General features: G+C 49.3%; 1 protein-coding gene across 1 annotated transcript in view; it reads left to right on the plus strand.

Moving 5' to 3' along the window:
- Positions 1–326: 326 nt before the first annotated feature.
- Lgmn (legumain) overlaps positions 327–18,886 on the plus strand; it is a 29,569-nt gene continuing 11,009 nt past the window's right edge. The window contains exons 1-2 of the mRNA XM_027931689.2: positions 327–440; positions 9,813–9,978. Of these exons, the coding sequence (XP_027787490.2) occupies positions 9,841–9,978 (138 nt within the window). The 5' untranslated portion in view covers positions 327–440; positions 9,813–9,840. The remainder of the gene's footprint in view (positions 441–9,812; positions 9,979–18,886) is intronic.

Here is an 18,886-nt window from a genome sequence, read left to right on the forward strand (position 1 = left end):
CAGGGCACACGCAGACCCGTGAAATCACAACCATTTCTGGGGATGACAGATATTGTTGCTTGAAGCTTCCTTCAGTGGGTCCAGTGAGCAGGCAAGTTTGGAACCAACGGGTTAGTGGACACCTGTAATCACTGCGGCTCGCTTGCCCACTTACCCCGGGTCCCCCGAACCCTGGGACATTGCGCAACCGCAGCCCAGAAGCCCCGCCCACACACGCCGGCCTCACTCTCGTCTTCTATTGGTTTTCGCAGACGCCCCGCCCCGAAGCTCCACCAATCGCCGCGACTCTGTGGGTCCTTAGGCGGGTGCGGCGGCAGGGCGGCGCAATCACCGCCGGGCGGAGGGCCGAGGGTCCGGTCTGAGGCTGCGCGCTGCCCCGAGTTCCCACGGTGCTGCCGCCGCCGCGCTGCTGCTGCCGCCGCCGTGGTCTCTGGCTACAGGTAACCGGGAACCCCGCCGTGGGGAGGGACCCTGGCCCGGGATCGCATCTCAGGCCAGAGTTGTCCAGCTGCTCCTGGCCTCGTGGCCTTGCTTTTCCTTTTCCCTGACCTTTTCTGGGCATTCCATTTCTCGTCCTGCAAAGGGGGCTCGGGAGACGGTGGACCCCGAGGGAAAGGCTGCGACGGCTCAGCCTGACTTCTTGCGAGGGGTGGTGGGCGGAGCTGGGCTTTGGCAGGAGCGGCGTGTTGCTCTGGAGGGGGAAACTGAGGCTCCAGAGCCGACGGGATTTGCTGGGTGCCCGGCTGGGTCCAGGGCTGGGTTCTGACATTCACCACCGAGTAACAGTGGAGGCTGTTGATGCTTTCGATGTGGAGGATTACGCTCATGGGCAGGTCTGTGAACTTCAGCAACAACAAAAAATACCCACGCAAAAATACCCCAAATATTCCTACGGAGAAGTCGAGGGAGCCTCGGTTTCAGGAGCTGAGCTGGTGAGTTTCGGGACCACTCACATCAACCAGGAAAGTGAAAGTTAGCGGGGTGTGGTCCCCAGCCCCTGTTAGATTTCGAAGTATTCTGGGTCGGGCACTGTAGGACCTTTGTGGCATGTGCTTTGTTTTGTAGATGAAAGTAAACACGCAAGGTTTGAGACTTCCCTGTGGTAGGCATCTATGGGAATAGCCGGGCTTTCTTTATTTAGGGCTGCCAACAAACTTTAGGAAACTTTTTGAGGTGGGAGGGGAGAGACACGTGTCTGAACAATTCCAGTGTTACAGGGACACAAATAGAAAGGTGGGTGTACGGGGACAGCATTGGACCCTGACTTGGGGTAAGGAGTAGGACTTCCCAGAGAAGGAGATGCTTGAGGGAAGTTCTAGGGAGGGGCAGAGCTGGTGACATGGAGGAGGAGGATAGCAGCAATGGTGGAGGCACAGAAGGAGGGATACTTTTGGACCTGGTACCATGGAGCCTGGTTGGAGCAAGGGATTTCTGGTGGGTGGTGAATTTTCTGAGCCAAGTGAATAGAGAGGTACATCTTACAGGTATTGTGTTGCCCTGAGAGATTTGGATGTTATCCTGAATGTCCAGGAAGCTGCATTTTAAGGAGATCTGTTTCTTTGATATTCCGAAGGGTAAGAAAGTGTTGGAGAGAGGCCACAAGAAAGACAATATTGGCTTTGCAATAGTCCCACAAAGAATTACAGAGATTTTTAAAGACAGTTGCAGTGGGAAGGGAGAGGAAAGGAAAAAAAGATTTGAGAGCTGTAAAGGAAGTAGAATACACCGTACCATGCATGGTTCAGGAAAATACAGCCATGCGTTGCTTAATGATGGGGATATGTTCTGAGAAATGTGTCATTAGGTGATTTCATTGCTATGCATTATGGAGCCGGATGGTGTAGGTCAGCCACTGGACATGGCCTGTTGATGTGGTCAGAGGATGCGGTACACAGAAGATGAATGAGCCTGCGGCCAATGTCACATGGCCTACTGTTTTACAGTAAGCTTTTTCTTTTGTAAAACTAGGAGTATACTTGGAAAACGATGATAAAAGTATAGTATAGTAAGTTCATAAATCATAACAAAGTGGCTTATTATCCTCATTAAGTATCACGTACTGGACTTAACTGTGTGTGTTCTACTTTCATACGACTGCCCATGTAGTCAGCTTGTTCACACATGCATCACCTCAGACTTGGGAGTAAAGCCACTTCACTATGATGGCTGCAGTACAATGGCTGTGATATCATTGGTGATGGGAATTTTCTTTTTTTAAGAGAGAGAGAGAGAGATTTTTTAAATATTTATTTTCAGTTTTCGGTGGATCGAGCCCAGCGCCCCGCACATGCCAGGTGAGCGCGTTACCGCTTGAGCCACATCCCCAGCCCAGGAAATTTTTATCTCAGTATAATCTTATGGAACCCTGGTTGCATATGCAGTTAGTCAGTAACCAAAGCATCATTAAGCAGCGCATGATTGTATGTTGAAGTGAGCTTTGTCCCTTTTGAGTTTTCCTTCCTGTGGCTGTCCTTTTTATTGCAGGGGAGGGGATTCTGGAGATTGAGCCCAGGGGTGCTCTACGTCTGAACTATATCTCCAGCCCCTTTGTTCATTTTATTTTGAGACAAGGTTCACTAATTGCCCAGGCTGGTCTCCATCTTGCAATCCTCCTGAGTAGCTGGGATTACAGGTGTGTATACTGTCCCTGACCCTATGATTATCTTTTGAAGAAATTCCAAGATTTTTTCTTTCTTTCTTTAGCTGCAGAAGTTGCTTAGTGGACACTAATTCAAATCCCAGTTTATGATAGGGAAGTTGTCATGTGTTTTGAGGGTGTTGAAATATGAATGATTAAATAAACTTATGATAAGATTTACATTTTTTTTGTAATTTAGGAAGCACACATCAAAACTATAATTAGATCACTTTGTATTCATCAGATTAGGAATTGTGAAGTTTGATAATATCAAGAGATAATAGATGTTTGGAGAAAATGAGGTTGTCATTTTTTGCTGATACCAGTGTATTTTAGAACAGTATATCCATAGCAAAATGGGTGTCCTAAGACCCACTGGTTCCACTTCTAGAAAATACCCTAGACCTTTGTATACAAAGAGAGGGATATTGGACTGTTTATTGCAACATTGTTTATAATGTTTAATTTTTTTTGAAGCAGTCTAAAAGTATTCAGTGAGAAATGTTTATAGAGTAAATATGTATTTAAAAGTATAATGGATCCCTGGATAGAATGGATATGTATCCTTTTAAAAAGTACAATGAATCCCCAGATGAGGTGGTAGCATGCCTGTGATCCCATAATCAGGAATTTGAGAAGCTAAGAAAGGAGATTCACAAATTCAAATTTAGTGTCAGCCTGGGTGATTTAGTGAGATCCTGACTGAAACATAAAAGGGACTGGGGATGTGCTCAGTGGTAGTGGTTCAATCCCCAGTACATTAAAAAAAAAAAAAAAAAAAAAAAAGAATATGACAAATCAATTGGAAAGAAATGCTTATTTAGGATTGTGGTTACCTTTGGTGTATGGAGGATGGTACTGTGTAGGGGAAAATTTCATCTGTAATTTTTGTTTTATGCAGGAACAAAAGACCTAATAGAGGTACAAAATATTAACAGCTGATGGTCTAGTTGGTAGGTAATAAGTGATTTATGTTTTTTTTAATGTTTCTACAGTTTAATATCTACTCCTAAATTTCTTAAAGTAAAAACTTAAAAGTAAAAATTTAACCCAAGAATTGACAGGTGGCTGTACAAGTCATGATCAGTCATTGGGGAAAAGACCATTAACTGTACTGACACCAAGATTCAAAAACAGTGATTTGGGCAAAAGAAAATTCAAATACCCAATAAGCATTGAAAACAATGGTGAAGAAGCTAGTCACAGCGGGCCGAAATTTACTTTGCTGGAGTTGTAAAAATCTTCTGATCATTAGTAAATTCATACATCTATCTTTGGGATTTGAAATATATGTAAGTTGTTTGTGGTTTCTATAACATTTTATGTGTGTGTGTGTGTATTTTAAGATAGTCATCACTGTACAAATATAAAACTGAACACATTGAGGATTTTATTGAAATTCATTAATGAGGCGACTGGGTGAGGAGTTACAGTCAGTTGAAAGGAAACTTCAGAATACAGTCACATCTGAAGATTAGAAGTATTGAAGTGAATGTACAAGTGGGAGGCCAAAGTGGAGGAGCGGAGCCTCCATTTATAGAATTCACTTGCACATCTATAGACAAATATTTGCATTTCTACTACACCAAATATACAGAGTTAGAAAATAACTTCGTTAGCCTTGAAGGATTATTCAGTCTAGAATCTAGTTTACCACTGAATTATAGATTTTCCCTACAAGGGAAAAAATGATAAACTAAATAAAATGCATTTTTTTTACATTTGAGATAAAATCTAGTTGGGTTTTGTTTTAATCCCATTTTTTAAGCTAGAAAAATCAAAGGATTTGAGAACTGAATGGGCCCTTAATAATTTAGTTCTACTGTCTCATTTCTTAGATGGACCGTCAAGGCCCAGAGAAGGGAAGGGTTTCTCCTGCGTTGGTAACTGTGTGTCTTCAAAAAGAAATTATACTGGATTTTTTTTTTAAAGCAAGACAGATTTTCTTCTAGCTGCTGCAGTGGGAAGGAGAGTCTTCAGGATACAATTGAGCTCAACTGAGTACAGCAGGGGTCTGGTGGGGATTTAGGCCAGGTGAGGGGGTTGGTGGAAGTCCTTCAGCTTGAGATATCTAGTATGCTAAGATGCCATATTTAGGGGTAGCACGTCCTGAACGCTGTCAGTGGAAATTTACCAAGAGGAACATGATTGGCTATCAAGAGTGAGGGAATTCTTATAGTGTTCTTGCTAAAACTGGGCTCCCCAGGCCAAGGCCCTGTGGAGGAGAGAGCTCAGGGGAGTCTGACCCACGCTTGCCCAGGGAGACGGTCCTCATCCCCTTCCGTGTTTCTCTTGTCCGCTGTCAGCAAACCCCACGTGCAGGAAGAGTTTATTCTGAACTGGAGAACAGCGTAGCAGGAAGGCTTTTCAGTTCAGAAGGCTCTTTATATGTGTCCTTGTCTAACTAGGTGTTTCATCTGGCTTTGGTGGTTTGCTCTGTGTAACCAGGGCCTGGTGAATGAGGGCTTCCAGCGGGAGGTCACCCTGGGTGATGTTTGAGGTGTGCACTTTGGTGTCAGTACTGGGTTTGAACTTGAGTCAGTATTTAGGGGCCTGTGACCCTGGCCTATTATCTGTATTGCTCGTGATAATTTATCTAGACTGTGCACTTGGTCCCAAACTTCCCAAATGGATTAAACCCACTTGGTGGTACGTTCCTTGAGGTTGCGTTGAGTCATTCACATTCACATAACCTAGGATAGCTCAATAGCCTGAGCAGGGACATGATGGGATGGCAGAGGAATGGTCTTGGTGACATTTGTAGTGTTTGCCCATTGATTTTTTTTTTATATTTATTTTTTAGTTGTAGTTGGACACCATACCTTTATTTTACTTATTCATTTGTATGTGGTGCTGAGGATTGAACCCAGGGCCTCACACATGCTAGGTGAGTGCTCTACCGCTGAGCTACAACCCTAGCAAATTGCCCATTGATTTTGACTTTGTGTGGTTCAGGTTCTGCACGGATGGGCAGACAAGTGCTCTTTATTCAGAGAGCCCGACTGGTATGTGGTTGGAGCACCCAGGGGGGCCTGTTGCAGAGGAAGCATTAAGGGTGTCTCTGTACTTGGACCCCAGGCCAAGAGTGCAGTGCATGTGGTTATGGGGCTTGCCAGAATTTCACGAGAGAGAGAGAGAGAGAGAGAGAGAGAGAGAGAGAGAGAGAGAGAGAGAGAGAAAGAAAGAGAAAAGCAGTGGAACAAGCTATCTTTACTGTTTAGGTTTGTGTATGGGTCACAGTGGTGCCACTCACCAGCAGGTCTCTCTGAGCCTTAGTTTCCTCTCTTGTCTGAACAGAGTGATACTTGCTCACAGGCTCTTGGGTGGATGGAGTAGGTAGACAGTGTCACCTGTGTGCGGGGACCATGGAGGGTGTGATTGAAAATAGCAGAGACACAGGAGCTAGTGTAGCAGGGATCATTCATACATTCTTTATCATCTTTTCACTTTGATAAAAACAAGAATCAATGGATGCTGCGAGATTATGATTTCAATGCTTTGACTCTGCCAGTGATAATGCAGTAATGTCCATCAGAAAATTGCCGTCTGAGGCTGGCCACTGTGAGATGCACTGGCTGCCAAGGGTAATGGAGATGGTGATGTTAGTTTCATGTTTCAACTTCACCCCAGGCCTCAAATTGGTTCCCAGAATAGCATGAGTGTGTGTTTTTTGAGTGTCATTTTCTGTTCAGTGACCCACTGTGTGGCTTTTAACTTAGTGTTAAAGGAATGACAACTTTGTTCATTAAAAAAAAAAAAATGATGACAGAGAGAGTCACCATCAAATATTCACCATGTGTCTATCATTTGGGTATTAATGAGGTAGTGTTCCTCACTGAGGAGTGACTAGCTGGTGTATTTGAAGAATTAAGGGTAAACTTGATTTTGTAAAATAACCAAGGCGCTTTTTAGGTGGCTGCTGCATCACTGGGTAATTTTGAGCAGTTAAGCTAGCGGGGTCCCCTTTGTTCATAGGTCAACCATTGATTTGAGGACAGTTATCCCTTGGTCCTCAGGGATTGCCTCCAGGGTCCCCTTGGATACCAGAATCTGTGGATGCTCAAATCCCTTATATATAAATGTAAATGCTGTGTAAGTAGTTGTCATATTATACTGTCAGGGAATAATGACAAGAAAAATGTCTGCATGTTCAGTGTAGATGCAGTTCTTCCCCCAAATATACATACGTATACTGCTGGGGTTCCCCCTAATATATGTGTGTGATAGAACAAATATACACTCCTTCCTTCCTAATGGGCATTGAGCCCAGGGTGTTCTACCTCTGACCTACATCACCAGCACTTTTTATTTTTTATTCTGAGATGAGGTGTTGCTAAGTTGCCCATGCTGGCCTCAGACTTGTGATCCTCTTGCCTCAGCCTCCTGAGTGGCTGTTCCCCCACATATTGTTGATTTGAGGTTGGGTCCACAGATATGGAACCCTTGGATGTGGAGGACCTGACTGTGTTCTATGTATTCTTTTAAACCCTACCCATGAGGAGGGAAGGTCACTCATTAGGCCTCCCGAGGAGTGCGCCTCTTCAAGACTGTCGCACAAACCAAACTCAGCAGAACAATATGCAAACTGGAGAGCCCAATTGGTGATGTCGATGAGATGATACTCACCAGCCGCTGTCCCTGTCATATGGGCTGGGGGAACATTCGCACTCCATAGGGCAAGGTTAGCAATGATGGCCCATGGCCACACACACCTCCCGGTCTTGCTTTTGTTTTTGTGGTTCGAGGGATTGAACCCAGGAAGGCTCTGCCACTGCAGCCCAGCTCTTTTTATTTTTATCTTGAGACAATATCTTGCTAAGTTGCTCAGAGCTGACCTTGCACTTGTCATCCTCCGATGTGAGCCACTGTGCCTACTACTCCTTTTTTTTTTAAATAGATAAAGTTCTATTGAAACACAGTTGTGTCCTTTCATTTACATATTGAATTGAATTGATTGGCTGCAGTAAAGATGGCCTGCTTGGAAAAGCCACAAATATTCAGGCTTTCCTATACAGAGAAATGTCGCTGACCCTAGGGAAGGCTTCCTGGCAAGCCCCAGTTATAGCCAGGAGGCTGCTGGGTGGGCTCTGATTGGGTAAGAGCTGCCGATTGGCCACCTCAGGGTCCTGTCTCACCCCTCTGGGGCCCTGGAGCCTGGGGACATGCATGGTTTTGCTCTTGTGCCTCACCTCCCTCTTGCTTCCTGGAACATTTGTATATTGTGCCTTTTACTGGTCACCTCCCAGCCCTGTCGTGAGCCCTGGCAGGTGATGGGTCCTTGGAGGAGCCTTCTCAGGTGCACATCGACAGGTCAGCAGCTTCTGGCCTTGGGAGACCCCGCAGTCCACGGACCTCGTCTCTAATGTGTCATACTGAACTCCTTTCCTCCCAAAAAACAACCAGTAAAGGTGAATCCAGGAGCATCTTGCTCTAGTTCACAGACCTCACAGCGGAGCCACAGGAACCCGAATTCAGCATAACTTAGGCTTATGGATTGGGAGTAAAGCTCCTGGGTGGGAGACCCCTCGGTGGTGGAGTGGCAGAGCCTTGGCGGGGTGCGGGGCTGGGGCCACAGAGGTCTGGTGCTGCAGGGGCATGCAGGGGCGTCTGGGGGTGCAGTCTCTTAGGCTGGCGGCATCTGGGTCATGGGGAAACCTGTCAGAAATGCATTCCCAGGCCCTCCCCCAGGCCTGCTGGTCAGAATCTGCATCCTCCCGGATCCCTGGTGAGCTGGGTGCTCGCTCACAGAGAAAGCCTGGCCCAAGGCGCTCTTAGCTCTTGACACCTTCTCAAGAGCTCCAGGGCTTTACTCCATGCTTGGAGTGCAAGGCACAGATGCTGAGGATGATGACTTCCCTCAGAGATGGGTCACCCCTCAGCTGGCTGCTCGCTCCCGAGGGCAGGGTTCTCAGCTCCTAGAGCGAGCGTGGTCCCACAGAGCCCGGCAGGAGGCTGGCTGAGTGGTGGATGAATAAGTGGATGAGTGGAGGCTGAGGTCAGCCTCATAGACTCCCCTTCTGCCATTAGTCCCCAAGTCTCAAATGCAGTGTCTTCTTTTTATCACAGAGTCCCAGGCTGGCTGGGTTTTCTCTAACAGGAAGGCAGTTAATTTAGAATGACATAGCCAGGACCCGGGAGAGGTCTGCTCTTGTACTGCAGGGACAAGGCCACATGCCCACCTTTTATGCTTAAAAATCTTTATTTAAAGTTTTGACATGAGCTGGCATGGTGGTAATGCCTGTAGTCCCAGCTTCTCAGGAGGCCAAGGCAGGAGGATCACTTGAGCCCAGGAATTCTAGGCCAGTCTGGGCAAGGTAGGGAGACTGTGTTTCAAAAAAAGAAGTTTTGACATTGAAGTATAAAATAGGGTAGTATTTCATTAAGAGTAAAGCCTAGGAGGCAGAATTATAAAGCAGAGGGCTGAGGCAGGAATATGAGCAAAAGGGTTTGGTCTCTGGCCACGTTGACTCTTTGTGGACATTGGACAAGTCACTTGCTCTCCACCCCCCCACTAAAGCAACATGAAAATATTTGCCCCACCTGTTTCGTGAAACACATGTACATGTCCTGCTAAGTTTTACACAAAGATGTGAATTAATATTTGACTATAGCTTATCCAGATAATCCACCGATAAAAATAAATTGTCCATCAATGTTGTTGATGTTGAACACGTACTGAATGTTTACAGACTTAAGTAATATACATTAAATGTTAAAAGAGGCAAATATGAAAAAGATCTGTCTTAACCCCGCCCACCCCCAGAGTCACTGCTATTAAATGGTCTACATTTTATGCATAATTTATATTACTTGTGTATTCTTTTCTTACAAACTGTTCCTAGAATGTGGTCAATGTTTTGCCCACACAATGAATTTTGTTGGTGAATTTAATCTGTTTAATGTTGAGTTGTGACAAAAACTTTAAAAGGTCCCCAAAGCGCTTTCTGGATATTCTGTGGTCATAGAAGTAACTTCCACTCGTTGGGAAGCTGGGGAGAGAGGTGCGGGGGGCAGCGGAAGAAGCCGCGTAGCCCCGAGAAGAAGTGCTGTGTCCTCAGCGTCACCATCAGTGTGGTGGCCCAGGGGTCCTGTCTTTGCTCCCTTCACTGTGTGGGTCTTGGGCGCTGCATGTCCTTGTCCTTCCTACCTGATGGACTCTGCCGCTTGCTTCCAGGTTCCTGCAGGTGAGCGCCAAGAGCAGAATGACTTGGAAGCTCGTGGTGCTGCTCGGCCTGGCCCTGGGCGTCGCTGCTGCTCCGGTGGACGACCCTGAGGATAGCGGCAAGCACTGGGTGGTGATCGTGGCAGGCTCCAATGGCTGGTACAACTACAGGCACCAGGTGGGACGGCAGTGCTGCTTCTTCTCTAAGACCCTGGCGTTCTGATAACGATCCTGGGTATCGTTGGTGAAAAGACTTTTTGAAAAGCCATTGCACTCCATTAGGTGACGAAGACGTGTGTATTGACCAGGATGTGGGGAGACGGGCACCCTCTTGCATTACGAGTGGGTTTATAAAATGGACAGCCATTAGGAAGACAGTTGGCAGCTCCTCAGAAGTCCCTGTGGGGCCCCTTGAGTCTGATGCAAGATGTCTCACCCTGGACCTTAGCGATAATGTTTGGTTATCGGGCCGCCTGGTGCACTGTGGGGTGCCTTGTGCCCTTCACCTCTGCCCACTAGATGCCAGCAACATGTCCACACCCTGTAACAGTCCAAATGTCTCCAGGCACATCCAGATGTCCCCAGGAGGCAAAACCCAGGTCAAGCCCCACTGGCCTAAGGCCATTGTTTATAGACAAGGAAACAGGCCTAGAGAGAGGAGGTAATGCCTGAGGCCACACAGCCAGGAAGGCAGACGGGACTGAGGCCAGGCCTCTGGTGCAGGCCCCAGGCCTCTCTGTCCTCTGTACCTCTGCCAGGCTGCTGTCCTGGCCGCTCCTCCTGTCTCTCCTGGCATTTCCACCAGATCAGCCTGTCAGAGAAGAAACCAGGTCTAGTCACATGTTGAATCCAGCCTCCTGGTGGCAGTGTGACAAGGTGCAGCCCCTTGGGGACAGTCTGGCAGTTCCTCAGAAGGTGAAAAATAGTTGTCTTGTGATCCGTCGACTCCTCCCAAGTCTATACCGGAGACAAATGACAGCTCATCTACACAGAAACTTGCACCTGAGGGTTTATGTCAGCCTGGTTCCCAGCCAAAGCCTGGGGCCACCATGTCCCTTGGCTGAGGAGTGGTGAGCGCAGAGTGGTGCCCTCATGCAAGGGGGTACTCACACATTCTTCAACATGGACGAGCCTTAAACTCCTTGTGCTAAGTAAAAGAAGCCAGTCATGGAGAACACATGTTTTATGGTTCCATTTAAACGAAAGTCCAAGTTAAGGAAATCAGCAGGGATGGAAGATAGATTAGTGGTTGCCCAGGACTGGTCACAGAGGGTTAGGAGTGACTGCTAATGGAGAGGGGTCTTTGGGGTGCGTGTGCTGGTCATGGAATTGGCTGGTGGTCATGGTGAATACACTAGAGATCACTGAATTGCTGACTTGGAGAGGCCGGTTTCTATCATGTGAACCATATCTCTGTAGAGCCGTTATTTAAAACAATTCAATCTTTTCAGGAACCAGCTGCTTAGACTGTGTGGGCATCTGTGTTGTGGGCTGTCTTCTGGATCGCTGTGCCCTGTGGTGGTCTTGTGTGCAGCAGGTCTGCTTCCTCTTCCCTCTCTGTGGGCAGGGTCAGCGATTTGCCCAGCATGGCACAGCTGGCCCATGTGGTTGGACTAAGGTTCAAACCAAGGCTGCAGGCTCTAGAGCAGCCCGGTCCAGCAGGAGAGCCATGTGTGTCGTAAATCTTCCCGTTGCCACCTTTAAAAAATATTTTTAAAAACAGGTGAAATTAATTTGAATATCTTGTTTAAACCAGTGTGCCCAAACATTAGTGTAATCAACATAAAGACTGGCAACAGAAGTACCTTCCGTTCTCTCTTTTGAACCGAGTCACTGGAACCCAGTGTGCATCACAAGCCCCATGTGTCTCATTTGGGACCCAGCACATCAGGAGCCCCATTGCCACGTGTGGCCAGTGGCTGTCGCCTTGGACAACCCAGCTGCAAAGCCTGTGCCCTTGACCACTTGGCCCATCAGTGAGAACTGGGCCAATCCCTCTCCCTGCGGTGTTTGTGTTCATATCCACTGAGTGGAGGGGGTTGGTTTAGGTGAAGTCATGACTCATTTCTTGAACGGGTTTTGTGTGCTAGCCAAATAGGAAATTTGGCTTGATGAGAAAGATCTGATCTTGGCAGTGCGACCTCTTTTCCTTCCTACCCACAGACCTGACCAGAGAAAGAGCGGCAGCCCCAGCTGTGCCACTCTCTCTCAGGTTCCTGCCTAACCACAAGGCCGAGAGACAAGGAAGAGCAGGTCACAGATGGTGGGTGACTGGACTGATTCATCAGCCACGCTGGTTTTTGCACAACCAACTTCTAAAAAAAATACATGGGTTAAATGTTTCGTGGGAGTTACACTTTGCTCCCAGGAACACTTTTGTTTTTTTGAAGAAGTGTTGCTAGTTTGGGAGTCAGGGGACAAGAAGTCAGGGGACAAGTAGACCGCAGTGTGTCTCCAGCTGCAGAGGATGGTGGCCCTGAGGCTGTGTGGAGGAGATAAACTGTGCTCAGTTAGCGCCCCCCCCCCGCCCCCAGCCTGTGTCCCTGCCTGGCCACCAACATGTGCTTCCAAACTTTGAAGGCTACAGTAAAGGGGCACTTCAAAGAACCGTTCTTACAGGACTGTTAGAGGGTCGGGCCTTCTGTGCAGCTGGGGCCGTGGGGAGACGCCTTCACACCCGGTCCTTGCAGTGATGCCAAAAAGATTTCAGACATCACTCAAAGGAACAGGCATGAGTTCATCAGAAGGAATAGGAAAAGAGAGAGAGAGAGTGGGTCCTCAGAGAGGAGAGGGACGGTGTGCCCCTCCTGCCTTCCAGGAAGTCTCCAGAAAGTCCTGCCCAGGTCCTCCTCTTGACTTTTGACTGACAGCAGGATGCCATCAGACTTTCAAGTCCCCACTGCCATGACAACTGTATGGCATTTTGGCCCATGCTGATCAGTTCACACTGGAACCTGTTCATACAGATTTTGTGGTTGGGGAGTCACCCTTATCTCCCTGAGCGCTGGGATCTGGTCTGGGTAAGGGTCACAGAATTATCCCTTCAGGGTAACTCTATTCTTCTTATCAGCCTTTCGGGGCCTGCACTTGGGTAAGTATCAGGTCGTGTGCTGAGGAGCTTGTCCTGTGGACTTCAGCCAGGCAGGGCTGCCGGTGAATTGCTTTTTAGAAGCCAGGCACGTGGGGGTCAGCCCGGTGGGCCCGGTTTCCAAATTATTCCCTTGCCTCATGTTCCCCTGCTCATGTCTGTCTGTCCCCTGTCACAGCCTGAGCAGGTTGAGCTGACGCACTTGCAGAGGTTTCCATTTCCCTTTTGTCCTGGGAAGAACATGCCAGGCACACGGCGACATGGCCAGTTTTCTCTGCTCCCTGGGGGTGGTTTCAACACGACTTTGTCTTGACCAGATCTGATTTTCTCTGTTTCTCACTTTGAAAGGGTTGACAGATGGGGCTGATCTCATGGATGCTGGGAGGACACCCAGCGTCCCGTGTCTGGGGAGGAAGGAGGGCGCCCTGGAAGCCCTCCTGGTCCTGAGAGTGGAGGCCAGACTGAGCGAGCTGTGGGCGGGAGGAGCTGCAGAGGGAGCATCACTAACAGGGAATGGCGCCCCCTGGGGCTGCTCAGGTGCTGGTGCCCACATCCTGCTCTAGGGATGCTGTTCTTACCGAGTGTGCGTCGCGTGCCAGGCCCAGCTCCAGTCACGGGCCATGTATCATCTCATTTAACCCCCAGACAGCAGAAGGGGATAGGTCCTGTTAAATAGACCCACTTTCGGACTGGGAAACTGAGGCACAGAAAGGGTAGGTGACTTGTCTCAGGTCACACAGATAATCCCGGGTGGAGAGGGATTTGAACCCAGGTGGCTCTGCAGCCCATGCTCATAGCCACTCCTCTGGCCACATGACACGGGGAGCTTAGGTTAGCTCATCACCTTTTGTTTTAAAATAGTTTCTCTTTTATTTAAAGAAACCCAACACATTAAGAAAACCAACACATTGAGACTTCTTATAGAAAACTTAGGGAAAATAAAACCAGATAAGCAAAAGAAGGTGGGTCAGCTGTGCCACGCGGGATCACTGTCTGTGGTGTTGTATTCTGAAGGGCGCGAAGGCAGAAGGTCCCTGGGCATGGAAACAGAAGTGACCTGTTGTCCCCTTGACGCCCTCCACCTGGAGGCCTGGTGTGTGGGTGGGGTGAGAGGGGACGAGGAATGGTGATCCTGGCTGTCAGGTCAGGGGCCCCAGGCTCAGGCTGAGAAAGGCCAGTTCCTCCAGGTGCCGGTTCTGGGTCAGGAGTCTGTGAGCTGGTCAGGGAGGGACAGGAGGACAACTTCTGGAGGAGAGTCTGGAGGTGGGCGTGAAGGGCAATGGGACTCCCATGAGAGGAGCTGGGAGAAAGGGTGAGTGGCCCACGTGGAGGGAAGAGCATGAACTGCAGTGAGAACAGCACATCCGGGTGCTTTGAGTACACCTAACCACAACCCCCGCAGTGGTTTGGAGGCCATGGAGTGTGGAGACTCCACAGTTGGCCCATGAAGCAGTTGAGTCCCGTTGTCTCAAACCCAGGGCCTTTCCATTTTTCCGCTCTGCCATCGTTGTTGTGATAACCTGTCCTCAGGAAAGTCCTCGTGTTCACAAGATGGCTGCAGCCATACCAGGTGTCACATCCAGACAAAGCAAAACCCTGGAGGAAAAGAGGCCATCTGTGCATCTTGACCGTCTGTCGCTCCCTTAATCGGCATGAACCTTTCCCTGAAGCTAAAGACGGGCTTTGCCTCACGTCTGCCTGGCCAGCGTTTACAGCAGTTCCTTCTGAGGGAAAGCGATTTCCAGTTCTGACTCAGGGAAGCTCCTGACCCCATAGACGATGACCAGAGGGAAGCAAGATCAGCACAAGGTCAGATGGACAGGAAGGGCGAACCCGGGAGGAGGGTGGAAACCTTGAGTGAGGACAGGCGAGGATCCATCTGACTTAGAGCTAGACAGGGAAGCCAGGTGGCCCCAGCATCGTGAGACCGAGAGCCAGGACAGTGTGCAAGCCCCTTCCCCCTCAGGGCCTCACGCCTGGGGCTCTGCACACGTCTCTCTCAGAGGACCAGATAGTCAATATGGGACGCTTTGTGCGGTGGGAGGCAAAATCGAGGGTGCGGGGTGGAAGCCAGGAGCCGTGGTGACAGCTGACAGCTGGTCTTCAGGCGGTCGCTTAGCTCAGTGCAAAGGCCCTGAGGTTAGTCCCTGTTGGAGCAAAGCATCACTTATATTTAAAAAACAGGAATGAGCCCTTGCAGAGGGCGTGGTGGGGAGGGCCTGCGGTCTGAGGGCTGCGCAGGGCAGAGCAGGGCAGAGGCAGAGCAGCTGGATCAGCAGGACTGTCCTCCTCACCCAGGAGCCTAGGAGGGAGGGGCTCTGGACGTGGGCAGGCCTCGGGCAGCTGCTGCTCTGCTCACCTGCCTGCTGGTTTGAACAGATGACATCATCTCACTTTGAACCTCTGCTTCTGCCCCTGGGCTCAGGCGAGGGCTGAGTGGGGCACGGCACAAATCCAGCCCCTGCCCGGCCTTGGCAGCCTCAGGATGTGCGGCAGGAAGGGAGGATCCCTGTCAGGTGAGCAGAGCCGGCTGGAGAGTGGACCTGGCCCTGGTGACCGGGCATGGCCACTGCACTGGCCTTTGCTCCCAGCCATTTGCTTATTGAACTCGCAGTTGGCAGCCGAGCACCAGGACAGCGTGAGGACAGCAGCCTGAATCAGGAAGTCACGGGGCCTTAGTGGGACTGGAGAGCTCCTAATGCCAGCGGGGAACCAGCTGAGTCACGCAGTCCCTGAGCATCATTCCAGAGGCTCTTTCTTACAGTCTTGCTCAACCCCCTGCAGTGTTACCTCATGTGGCTTTTCTGCTTTAAAGGGGAAAAATGCTTACAGGCCACATATGTTCAGGGGAAGTGGTTCAAGTGGCCTTTAACACTGTTTCCAAATTATTCCAGTGGCTGGAACCCTACTTCATTTCATATTTGACTCCAACAAAGAACCCTTTGAGCTCTCATGGGTAGAGGCGACCACTGCCTCCCAGGGCCCTGAGAGAAGCCTGGTCTGCCTTGGACCCCACTGTGTGGAAGGAGGGACCCGAGGCCTGGTGGGGCAGGAGACCTGGGATTGTGTCCCCAGCACGCCTTGCCCCTCCTGAGCTTGTCCCCATCTGTAACATGGGGATAAAAGTGCCTGCCTGTCAAGGTGTCCTGGGGGGCTTCGACACAGGGCACTCTGCACCTGGCCCTTTCAAAATCCATAACTTGATTGAGGCGAAGTTTACATTCACCTGTAATTCACCCATTTCATGTGCATAGCTCGGTGATACTTGAGCAAGTTCACCAAGTTGTGTGAACATCAGCATAACCAGTTTTAGGACAGCTGGTCACTCCAGTAATGTCCCACCATAGCCCCAGCAACCACCGATCATTTCTTTGCCTTGATGCTGGCCTTTTGCTGGACATTGTGTGTAGCGCTAGACGACGTGCGTCCTCCGTGCTGGTTCCTGGCGGGATGTTTCTGGCGCTCTCTGTGCATGGGAACTTCATTCCTCTCTAGCACCAAATGGTACCCGCTCCGTGATGGACCACGTGTGCTTGTCCGTGCTCCAGCTGCTGGACATCTGGGTGGTGTCCAGGTGCTGGCTCTTGGGCACCACCTCAAAGGACATTTGGTGTACATCTCTGAGTCAGAAATGCTTCTGTTTCTCTGGGTGGATGCCTGCTGCAGCTACCAGTCTCACAGGAGCACTTGAGGAAACTGTTGACCTGTTTTCCAAAGTGGCCATGCCACCTGCCTTCCCTCAGACCATGCGTGGCCTTCCTGCTTCTCTGGTCCTCGGCAGCACTTGTCCTCCGTCTGGCTGTGAAGTGGCATCTCATCATGGTCTTGATTTGCATTTCCCTAGTGACTAATGCTAAGCCTCTTCTCCTGAGCTCGTAGCCATTAGTACACCTCCTTAGGTGGAGTGCTCCTTCAAATCCTTCTATTTTTTGGTTCAGTCAATTATCTTAGGGTGCAGACGTTCTTTGCAGCTTCTGGTACAAGCCCTTTATTAAGTAGGTGGTTTGTAAATATGTTCTTCTTATTGCTTGCCTCTTGGTCTTCTTAATTTTATCTTTTTCTTTTCCTGTTCTTTTTTGCAGTGCAGGGGATCAGACCCAGGGCCTCACGCATGCTAGGCGGGTGCTCAACCACCGAGCGATACCCTCAGCCCTTTAAAGGTGTTCTTTGAAGCCCTGGCATTTAATACACTTATGAGATCCACTTTCTAATTTTTTCCTTTTATTTCTTTTATGGACCAATGCTTTTGGTGTCATATATGGCATCCTTATAGTTGTAACTTAAGGTCCCAAAGATTTTCTGCTGCTTTCTAAAGCTTTTATTTCAAGTCGGGTGCAGTAGCACACATCTGTGATCCCACCAACTTGGGAGACTGAGGCAGGAGGTTCACAAGTTCAAGTTAAATTTATTCCTGTTGAGTTTTGGTTGAATCTGCCTTTTGACCTCTGACAGGAGGAATAAACATAGGGGACTTGTCATAGGGGTGGGTAAATCTGCTCACATTTCATTTAGGGGTAGGTTGTATCTGACATAATAGTTATTTGATTTTTTTTTATGAAATAGCAAATTACATAATGTGTCTATAACACAAGTGGACAATTTACAGAACAACAATGAGATGAATACCTGTGTTCCTAGCACCCAGCTAAAGGAAAAGAAAACCGCTAGAACTGTCTGTGTCTGATGAACCCCCTCCCTCTTCCCTGGGGATCAGGCTCTTGAACCTTTTGTCCGTCTCCTTTGTTTTGCTTTATACGTGTATTTAATTGTAAACGACATGATGTCTGCACTAGCTGGTTTTGACCTTTATAAAAGTGTGGTCATAGTGAAAGGGGTTTTTCTCCCTCGTGTTCTTTTTCCCATTGTGGCCCCAAGATTCCTCTGTTTTGAAGCCTGGCACAGGTTTCCCACATGCAATCAAAAGGCAGTTTCTCTTTCCAGCTGTTGATGCCCTGGGCTGCTCCTGGGTTTTGCTCTTTGGGTGATGCCGTGAAGCACCGCGGGTGTGAGCTTCAGTAGCTACAGCTGCGGCAGAGTGGCTGGGTCAGAGGGCGCGTGCGTCAGCCTGACGGACAGCACCAGGGTGTTTTCAGAGTGGGGTGTCAGTCACCCAACTTCTGCCACAGCTGTGTTGGCTTCCTATTGCTGATGTAACCAACGGCCACAGACGTTGGTCTTACACTTCTGGAGGTAGAGTCTGAAGTGGGACTCACCGGGTTAATCTGTTCCTCGGTGGCTCTGGAGGAGGCTCTAGAGGAGGCTCCGTTCTCTCACCTTTCCCAGTGTTTAGAGGCTGCCTGCCTCCTCGCAGAACGGGCCCCTTCTTCCCTCCTCAAGTCAGCAAGCCTCCAGGGAGTCCTTGTTGTGTCACTCAGAGACAGACCCCTGCCCCACTCTCCACAGAGGCCTTGTGACTAACTTGGGCCACGGATCAATCGGGAAGACCTCTGTGTTTGGGTGCAGCTGATCGGCACCTTAAAACCGTGCTGGGTCGGTTCCCCCTTGGCGTGGTCTGTGCCACACTCACGGCTCTGGGCAGGGGAGGTGCACGTCTTTGGGGGGCGTTGTTCTGCCTGCCAGTTGGTGCAGGAAGGTCCTCATGACTCCAGAGGCAGGGGACTCAGGCGCGTCGCGGTTTGTGTGTGTGTGATGCACGATGACGTTTTGGCCAACAGCGGACTTCATGTACGACTGTGGTCTCCTAAGATCCGATGGCCTAGTGACAGGGTAACCAGCTGGTTGGAAAATATTCGATGTTTGCACAACAGCATCAGCTGATGACACATTTCTCAGAGCAAGTCCCCGTTGTCAGGTGACCCATGACTGCGTATGAGGCATTAGGTGGTGACTCAGTGGTCTCTGTTCAGACTTTCTGCCCCGGCTCTTTCTCCTTGGACCTCTGTAGTTTTACTGGTTTCCCTGTTGCCTCTGTCTGAGGCACCGTCAAGCTTTGCAGTGAGAATGCCCGGGGTCTTTCGCCATGAGCTGAGTGTGACTT

Source organism: Marmota flaviventris, chromosome 2, assembly GCF_047511675.1.
Source record: "Marmota flaviventris isolate mMarFla1 chromosome 2, mMarFla1.hap1, whole genome shotgun sequence".
NCBI classification, from domain to species: domain Eukaryota; kingdom Metazoa; phylum Chordata; class Mammalia; order Rodentia; family Sciuridae; genus Marmota; species Marmota flaviventris.